Consider the following 10,625-nt stretch of genomic DNA (forward strand, 5'->3'; position numbering starts at 1 on the left):
AAAATTAAAAAGTTTTTTTAAGTGAGCCTCCTGCTTCCGAAGATGCATCTATTTCAATTAGTAAAGCAACAAGTGTACATTTCAATCAGCTGACTATAAAAGCCCTTTACCTCTGGCTCAGATTTCACACACTGCCTGCTCTTTTATCGGGGCAAGACTTAACTGCGACCTCTCATGAGCTCTTCAACCTCCTTTTACTTCATATCAATTGCCTTTTTAATACTGTGTGCTTTCTGCATTTGCTGTCTTTTGTTTCTCGTGTTTTTATGCTGAAACGTGACCTGGATGCTTCATCCATTATTTAGTAACTCTATACAGATCAGTTTTTTCACATTAGCCACATATGCAGCCTTCCATTATACAATTGCACTTGTGCCTGCCAAGTAATACAGGCTTTCACATGCGGCTCTCGCTGTTTAGTCAAACAGCAAATATTACAGATAAGCTGTCATTACTGTTGTCAAAAACAAAGCATGATGCATCTGCAGGGGCTCTGACCCCTATTAGTGCTGGTTATTATTTTTTATAAAGCTTTGCCATTAGCTGAAACTGAAATGCTAACCTTAGTTTAGCTTCATTACAATATTTGCTGTACACTCTGCTCTTTTAACTTTTGAAATAGCTTTTCTCACACATGCTAGCCTATGCATTTTAGGTATGTGTAACTATACTTTCAATAAATAAATATATATATATATATATATTTGTTTATTAATTTGCATTTTTGTTTAATTTGGATGCTATGTGCAATGTTTGAATTATGAATAGAGTTTGAATTGAACATTTTGAACATTTGGACATTAATATAGCTAGCTATACATCATGCTGTTTGCTTTTGCAGCTAGACTGTAAAAACCTCATACCAATCTATGAGATGTGTCATTTATGCTAACACAACTGAAAGAGAGAGCGAGAGAGAGAGAGTTTTCAAACTGGTTTCCACTAACATTAACCTCATCTGTGACTGGTCAGGCAACAGATAGTCCTGTCCCATGACTTAAGCCATTGATGGAGTTAATACTGACCCTCAAAACAAACAGCATGGCCTCATAAAACCAGTGCTTAATTTAAAATACATGGTTTACTTATTCTTGTCTCTGCATATTAAATGAACAGGAGTATTTTAACAACAATATTCTTCTCATTCTGACAAACCAGCAATAAAGGAGATGCTTAATTGTCAGTTGCTAACTATTGCTCATGGTTTAATTAGCCTTTTTGTCTCTATACTGTGACAAACTGCAGCTGTCAAATTCTAATGGCTGAAAAGCTTTCAACAATATGCTATAGAAGCACTATGGGCTCAATATCGTCTCTTCAAAGCTACAGTTCTGCACAGTGCATTAAGCCTCATGCATTTCTTTATTCTGACGAATTTTAGGCATATCTATAAATTTTATATTGCTTTTATGAAATAATATTTATGTATTTCTCATGTTTTGTTTGAGCAGCATAGAGGAGGGTGGCTGCACTGAATACCAAGCAGTGATAAAGGTCACAAATCAGTGGCTTTTATGCGAATTCAGAGAAAGATGCTCTTCATTCTTGAGTAGTCTGATATTCTTTGAGACAACATGCACTCACTTCTGTAGACCATTAGGCAGGTCTAATAGAAGGACTGACTGCAATTCTTTTTATCAGACCACAAAACTACAAAGGTGTTGTTTTGTTTTGTCCAAATACTGCAGTATAGTTGAGCTGTGATTGTCCTCGACCTTGCATTTGAAAAAAAATTTAAAACATAAAAAAATGCATTAATTGGTTAATGTACACATATTAATTGACTGAAGCTTTAATTTTGGCTAGAATTGATTTTGCAAAAATACAGTCATGTTGGACTTTGGAGCCATATGCTCAAAACACCATGTGCACAGGACGGGAAGCAAAGCATGCTGGGAGAAATAAAAGCAGAAGGCTTCATAGCATGACAAACTAAGGTAAAACCTTACGAATATCAGTGAAAATCCAGGCTAAAGTCTCAAAATCTGTGAAATCCAGTTTAAAGTCTCAAAATCGAATTATGAGAATATGAGAATACTTAATCAATATTAAATATATCAAGGTTACATTTTCACAGAATGTTTTACCTTATGAAGGATGATTTTATGTAGAAAACAGCAAATCACACACATACACACACACACACATTTTCTTGGATAAATAAAAATGTAAAAACAACAGTGTTCAGTCAAAATATAAATTTTGTGTTACAATATACACTACTATTCAGAAGTTTGGGATAAATCTTTTTTTTATTTTTATTTTCTTTTTTTAAATAAATGAATACTTTTATTCAGAAAGATATTAAATGGATAAAAAAGTGATAGTAAAGACTTATTTTGTTAGAAAAGATTGCTATTTTGAATAAATGCTGTTAATGAGCATAAGAGACTACATTAAAAAACATCTCAAACCTTTGTAAGGCAGTGTATATCAGAGTGTACCCTAACCCTAACCAATGTGCAGGTGATCAGATAAGGAACCAGGGGCAAATGTGAGCTTACAGGTACAATAACAACAACAAATAAACTATAATATACTATAATAACACCTTCCATTCTCGCTCGGTCTGCAATAGTGTAATGGAACGCCCTGATGACTTATGTAGCCTATCGTAGCCCTCGGACTGAGGGATATAATTGGACAAACATTTTATGGTCCGAACCCTTCCACAGACGATATATAAATACATTTAGACCACTTAACTTAGTGATTGCTATCGTAATGTGAAGAGACTTACAACCACTATAACAAAAAAATGCTTTTGAACCACATCACCTACCCTGCCTTTAATGTAGCCCTAAGTTCCTCTCATATGTGACCCTGGACCACAAAACCAGTCATAAATTGCACGAGTATATCTGAAACAACAGCCAAGCCAACAATACATCCTTTGGGTCAAAATTATAGATTTTTATATAGTGCCAAAAATCATTAGGATATTAAGTAAAGATCATGTTCCAGGAAGATATTTAGTAAATTTCCTACTGTAAATATATCAACTTAATTTTTGATTAGTAATATGCATTGCTAAGAACTTTAAAGGTGATTTTCTCAATATTTAGATTTTGCACCCTCAGATTCTTGTATTTCAAATAGCTGTATCTCGGCTAAATATTGTTATATCCTAACAAACTATGCATCAACGGAAAGCTTAATATCTTAATTAAAAAAATACCCTTATGACTGGTTTTGTGATCCTGGGTCACATACAGTATATTCCCTGACTTCCAATCATACACTCTAAAAAATGTTGGGTTCATCCATATTTTACCCAGCACTGGGTTGTATTTAAGTGAAGTGACATACTGCCAAGTATGGTGACCCATACTCGGAATTCGTGCTCTGCATTTAACCCATCCAATGTGCACACACACAGCAGTGAACACACACACACCCGGAGCAGTGGGCAGCCATTTATGCTGCGGCGCCCGGGGAGCAGTTGGGGGTTCGGTGCCTTGCTCAAGGGCACCTCAGTCGTGGTATTGAGGGTGGAGAGAGCGCTGGAGATTCAATCCCCCCACCTACAATCCCTGCAGGCCCGAGACTCGAACCCACAACCTTTGGATTACGAGTCTGACTCTCTAACCATTAGGCCACAACTTCCCACCACGACTTCCCATTTAAGCCAGCATTTTTTAGTGTATCTTACCGTAAATCAACCAGATTTGGCCATAAGGACACAAGATGCTCAGAACAGATTGAAAGCCTGCCAATCGTAGTAAGCCTTACACTTTTGGTTCAAACAATCATTAGATGTTCTATATTTGTCTACAACACACCTGGGCACAAGAATCCAAATATAGACTTACCACATAAGCCAGTGTATCAACATATGCTGTTCATTAGAAATGCCTGAAAATCTGGTTCACCATTCAGTCAGCAAACCATTTTGGAGTTTAAACAAAAAAGAACTCTAATCATACTGTATACTAAATATGCAATATATGTGATTGTATAAGAATATACATGTATAAGGAAACCATCACTTTATCTTATAAAATAAATCAGGATTATGTTTCTCTAATGTTTCACATTGTTCATAGTATATTTTCTCTGTTTTTAAATTGGCTGTTGCTGTCCCTATCTTTGAACTGCTTCTTTGCTTCAGCAAGCACATGCTCTCCAATAAAACCCCTCAGCCACTGGTTTCTTCTGGAAGCAATGAAGTGATGCTACAACATAAGCACAGTTTATGATAGGAAGATCAGATAACAAGGAGAAAAGCAAACCATAAAAACCAAACCACACTGAATTTGAAAAGAGTTTGCGAGCTACTTGAGGATCTCATTAAGCTGGGCTGCTGTCTACACTTTAAATTTATGGAAATTAAGGGTCACACATGAATACAGCACAATTATGTGCTCCTTTAATGTTTCAAAACAGCATAGCACAAGGTCACTGCTCATGAATTCCGAAAGTGCTCTTACTGTAACAGTAACTCATATTCTTGTAATAAAATACAAAGTCAGACATCAGAAAGATCTCAGTAAGGTGAAATGAGTCCATTTATAACATAACAAAATCCAGCAAGGGATATTAGAGGAGCGGCACGTCAGTGTACCTGTGCATTTCCATTTTCCATAATGTACTCTAACCCACTAGAGTCTGCTGTTTAGAGCGCATGTCCAGTGAATGAAGCTGATGGTAAAATACATTTCTGCACCTCAATCCTGCTGACATTCACATGGCACACACACAGACATTTTTTTAATCTTACATTTACTTCTAGTAATTAGTTGCATATGAAATTCCTGCATTTAGATGTATTTTTAAACAGCAGATTATGTTCTGATATTTTTTGAAGGGAAATGAACTGTACATTTACAGCTGCTGTTTTTTACTTTACTTTACTTTAGTCATTTAGCAGACGCTTTTGTCCAAAGCGACTTACAAATAAGAAAAAAGTAACTAAAACTAAAAGTTACAACTCTATAAATACTATATACCTACATATTTAAGAAAATAAAGAAATTAAATAAAATTGACACATGCATATAACATTTCAATAATAAACAAATAAATGGAAAAACTAAAATAAAAAGCGATACTTCTATCCCTTGCCGGTGTCCCTGCCCGGTGGAGTCGCACGGTAGAGTCGATGGTCTTTACACTAGGAGGGCTTCACACGACGACTGCCGCGGTATAATAACGAGCTGATTTTAAGATGAAGAGCCCCAAATAAAAAAATTCTTGAATTCTATTTAACAAAATTCAAATAAAAGTATACTCTGGTAAAAACTATTTAAAAAAAATCTATCTATTCTGAATATCTGTTCAGCTATTTAGTATGAATTCACATAGTGTGTTAAATTCTGCAGTGGTTGCTAAACCACAAGCCTAAAAATAACACTGGACAGAGGAGAAATGATGCCACATTTTGATTGGTTCTTCAGTGAGTGTGTTCACTTTACCTACCTGCAAGAACAATTCTTAATTATTTTTTGCAAACCTCTTAAAGGTCAATGATGTAAGGCGGAAAAAACAAGAGACACTAGTCTCAATGGAACTTAAAATGGATTTACGTCAACTAAAATCAGTTGAATATGTTAACAAGAGAGATCTTTTTCTCAGCCTGGACACTCACTTCCCTTCAGTCCTTTTTCAACTTGTTCCTCTAAATTGAAGGAAAGTGTGTTGAAGCAGCTTCTAATATAGCACGACTCAAGCCTTCGCATATAACACCATATAACATCTTTTACTGTAGCCTCATTACCTCCAATTAACATCAAAGGCACTGGCTTGAATTCACACATTGAACACAATTAGATGCTCAAAGTTATCATTTGCAGAACAAATGACCATATTATTAATTAAAACATTAGCAGTGAAAGAAGTAGTGAGAATATTTCATCTAGCAACTTTCTTTAATGAATATACAGCATTTTTGATAGATTGACCATTCTTATACAATGGTTTAGAGGAATTAGGACAAGCGGTAATCATCATACAATTCAAAACACTTGGATTTAATATTCGGTTTCATTTGGTTGAATATAGGTTATTACTTTGGAGATTTGATAGGCAACACGTATGTGATTATAAGGCACAAATGAAGGATATGATATGATTGTCGTCCTTTACAACTGTGGTTATACCTAAATGCAACAGCGTGCTGTGAATTCCCTTGTTTTTGGTTAAAAATTGCACATCCAATTGAGAAGACAAACAGTGCAGACAGAAATAAACAATGATATTGATATAGTGCCATCTTCTGGTGCAACATGCAAATACTTGGTAAGATCTCACACAGGCAATAATTGTATTGATCTTTAACAAATGCAATACATGGTCAAATTATTTTCAAAATAAGTTACTCTTTTTGCAATAAATAATTAACAACATTATATTATGAGACACAGAATGAGGTAAAATGCATAAGTGCAAATTTTAAGAGCATTTCACTTTTGCAGGCATCAAGATTCAAGTTTTCTGGGAAACAGTACAAAAAAACCCCAAAAACATCCCTGATAAGGAGAATCAAACCGCAGTTTAACAATTTCCCAACATGCTCCTGTTTTTTTCTCACAATTTCACATACTGGTGTTATATTTTTGAGCTGCATTTCAACAACCATATGGGAAGGAGGAAATGGGAAAAGACAGATGATAAATAAGAATACATAATAAAAGTTAAATATAATTAATAAAAAACTAACAAAAATAACATTTGCAACATGCAGTATTTTTAAATCAGATGCAGCTCAAAGTGCGTCACTTCAGAAAAGCTTTTTTTTTCATGGGGTATCCATGCTGGTTTCATATGGCTTTTTATGCCATTTTCAAGAAACGTTTCCATTTAATGATTTAATAACAACAATATTGTAGTGTAACCATCAAGTAAAAATTAATAAAACATTTCTTACCTTTAAAACATCTAAGTGAACACAAGTTTATAATTTTCTTGAATATACTATATATGGCATTTTCAAGGTATTTTAAAATAAATTAATAGACAGGGCAAAAAAGTGCGTCAGTGATATATATATATATATGTATATATATATAAAATGATCAAATCTGTATACAGTAGCAACACACAATCAGCCCGATCTCTCTCAGATCTTCTCAGTTTCTAGGAATTCTGATGGATCAGTCAGACTTTGAGATTGCTGCCCGCATTTAGGAAGCCCATTAGCTGTGCCTTTCTTATTCCGCTTCTCAAACTCCTCAGTGATCTCCGCTAGAGTCCTTCCTTTGGTTTCAGGCAAAGCGAAACTGACGAAAATACATGCCATCACACAAACTCCACAGAAGGGGATGAAGCAGAACTGTCCTAGGCCGCTAAGTATGAATGGAAACGCCATTCCTATGAGGAAGAGGTTAAGCCACATCATGGAACCGGCAACCATGTAAGCTGCGGGACGTGCCATTTGGTCAAAGAGCTCAGCAGGGAGGATCCCGGTGACCCCTGCGGGACCCATGCCAAAGCTCAAGATGTAGGCGAACATGCAGACCATACTCAGATAGGGCATGCCAGCCACTTTGCCCTCCAGCGAAAGAGCGACAGTGAAGACCACCGCCCAGCAAGCCATGAGCAGATACCCGCCTGCGAGGAGCAACCTACGGCCAACGCGCTCGATCAGGAGATTACACACCAGAGCAGATGTGAACTCGCAGGCACCTGTGCCGATCGTGACATACTGAATCTTGTCCGTTGGAATACCGGCTTCTTGAAAGATATAGGAGGCGTAGAAGTAAATGGAATCATTTCCACACAGCATCATGGCACTGCTGGCCACCATTACGGTGCAGAGCTGCCTGCGAAGGCTTCGGTCACTGAACAGCTCCCACAGCGTTTTGGCACGGGCTTCGCCTGCTTCTGCGCGCTCCTGGAGAATCTCTTCCATCTCATCAGTAAAAACACTGCATGCTCGGAGGCGTTTCAGGGCTTGACCGCACGCCTCTCGGTCTCCTCGGTCGATGAGCAGGTAACGCGGGCTTTCTGGAAACCAGGGCAAGGTGACCAGCTGCACTAGGCCGGGGAGAGCATTGCTTGCCAGCAGATAAGGCCAGAGAGATTCGCTCCCCAAAACTTCAGTCAGACCGGTTACCTGGCCCATCAAGATCCCTAGAGCAGTGAAAACAGCAGAAGAAAAGGCAACAGCACCTCTCATGTTCTTAGGTGCACTCTCTCCGAAGTACATGGGCTGGACGTTCATGCTAACCCCAGCATTGACCCCCACCAGCATACGAGCAAGGATGATCATCTCAAAAGAGCCAGCGGAGCGACTGCACAGAGCCAGGATTGAGCTCAGAAAAAGGAAGCAGTTGTTTAGCAGCAGTGCACCTTTACGTCCGCACTTAATAGCCATTGGGCCAGCAAGCAGGGATCCCAGAAGTCCTCCGAGGGAGTAAATGGAGACAATAAAGGTCCATATTAGTGTCACCTGACTGGACTCAAGAGCTGTACCCCATCTCTTCACACAGGTCTCATTGATGAACTTTTGCACATAAGCTGTGGGTGCATTAATGATTGAAATATTGTATCCATACTGAAAGGTGCCACCAATGGCTGCAGAGCACACAGTTAACGCAAGAGTGCGTGTGCAACCTCCTCGCTTCATAGTGTCATTCATTTTTTTTAAAAACACTTTTTATATTGTCAGAGGAAAAACAAGTAACTCAGATGTAATATTTGTGCCATTATTTAGAAATTGTAAAATAAATTCTAGCAGAAATACACACGTGCAGATCCTGGTGATCTCCTGTCATTGAACAGAGTGATGCAGCCTGAGCTTCCTGAAAAATGACATCAGTCTGTTGGAATTTCATAATAAGAGTCCCTTTTCAGCTACCATCAATACAGTTCAGATCAACCGCCAACAAGCCAGTGGCCTAGCCACGAGGGGGACCGGGGGCCTGTGGAGTTTGGCTAGGGCCCCCTCATTTCCAAGTCCACCACTGCAACAAACCTTCCTTAAACTGCAAACCATAACATAAAACTTTCTTACAGTAATCTGGAAGACACATGTATGTGTAATATAAAATTAGTGCATTTTATTTTATATTATTTATTTGATTTATTTAATTGAGGCATGCGTGTTTTTTTTGGGGGGGGGGGTTGGCTCAACAACTACTGTAGTACACTAGATCCTACACTACATCCTACACTAGATCCAGGGGGCGAGTTTGGAATCAGAGCTAGTAATTGATTACATGTAATCTGGATTACGTAATCAGATTCCAAAAATTAAGTATTTGTAATTAAATTAAATTACATTTTAAAATATTTTATTATTTAGACTAGCCTACCGCTTATATACACTCTTCAGTCATCCAGTTTTGTGGACATTCACACAAAGAGCAGTCAATAGTCAGCATTTGACGACTGGATTTACAAAAATCATTACAGGTTTAAGAGGTGTATCTACATTGCATCAATTACTGATGAACACATTCATTTTAATTTGAATTAACATTCAGTGGATTATTTAACCATGTAGTATTGTGTCATTGGGAGGCTTTTGTCCTTCAAACACATTAAAATGCCAAATTCATGTTATTTCTTATTTACATGTAATGCAGGCATTTCCAAACTTTTTTTGTCACCTGAACCTTTTTTATCCAATATACTTATTTGAAAATAAATATTTTAATAATTAAGAATCACATTTACATGTTCACGGTTCTATGACTCCAACATGTCAACACAGCAAGGACATCTAATCTATTTAGGATGGATATGTTACAGGATAAATTACAGAACAACCTATGCATTCACATAAGATATTTGTAAACAAAATCATAGCATACCTTCTGTCCAGCAAGGTTAGCATATTAATGAAAGGCAGTAGTTTGCAACCTAGCAGAAGAACAATGTTAGCACAGATAAACAAAGTTTAAACCATAATTCATTAAACCGTGTGAATGTTACTTACTGTTGCCTCTAGTTTGCATTTGGCCAACAGGCCAACAGAGTCTGCTCTTTTTTATAAGACTGTTGTGCCGACAGAACTGATGGCTTCATCCGGTGTCTTTGTGCAATCGAACACGTCATGTTGGAAAATGAAAAACACATATCAGCACTCTCCACAACTTGCCTGACCCCACAATTGATAATAATGTTGTGGAGCAGGAACAAGTGATCATGACAATCAACAGGTTCACTGAATACAGCCAAAAGGGCATTTACCAAATTCTTCGGGCATTCCCAATGGCAGAAGTCTTTTATTTCCCTTTCTGCATGCATCAGTCTAGCCACAGATGCAGGTGTCTCATCTGAGGCTGTGGGTACTGGTGTCCCATCTGAATATGAAAACAAAATATAAATATTTGAATTTTAAAGTAAATAAAGAGATAACACTTTACTGAAAGTGGCATTGTGGTAATGCAGGCATGATAGAGCTGATTAAATAAAATAACAATTAATGCATTATTTAAAGTTGGGATGTTTTGTGAAATGCCATAAAATCAGGAATATGTTATTTACATTTAGTCATTTAGCAGACGCTTTTATCCAAAGCAACTTACAAATGAGGACAATAGAAGCAATCAAAACCAACAAAAGAGCGACAACATGCAAGTGCTACAGGTCTTGGTTAGCCTAACACATTACACATAGCAAAGGTTTTTTTTTTTTTTTTAAGAAAACGAGTAGATAGAATATAGAAAAAAGAAACCTAG

The 10,625-nt window shown here is 37.2% G+C and overlaps 1 protein-coding gene across 1 annotated transcript; it reads right to left on the reverse strand.

Annotated features, from left to right (window-relative positions):
• Positions 1-7,057: 7,057 nt before the first annotated feature.
• LOC306857555 (solute carrier family 2, facilitated glucose transporter member 11) lies at positions 7,058-8,684 on the reverse strand (the record flags this gene model as incomplete). The annotated part of the gene is made up of 1 exon (XM_079397542.1): positions 7,058-8,684. The coding sequence occupies exon 1, from the start codon at positions 8,576-8,578 to the stop codon at positions 7,058-7,060; it is 1,521 nt and encodes a 506-aa protein (XP_079253668.1). The 5' UTR covers positions 8,579-8,684.
• Positions 8,685-10,625: the final 1,941 nt, after the last annotated feature.

This window comes from Barbus barbus (genome assembly GCF_936440315.1).
Source record: "Barbus barbus genome assembly, chromosome: 38".
NCBI classification, from domain to species: Eukaryota; Metazoa; Chordata; class Actinopteri; order Cypriniformes; family Cyprinidae; genus Barbus; species Barbus barbus.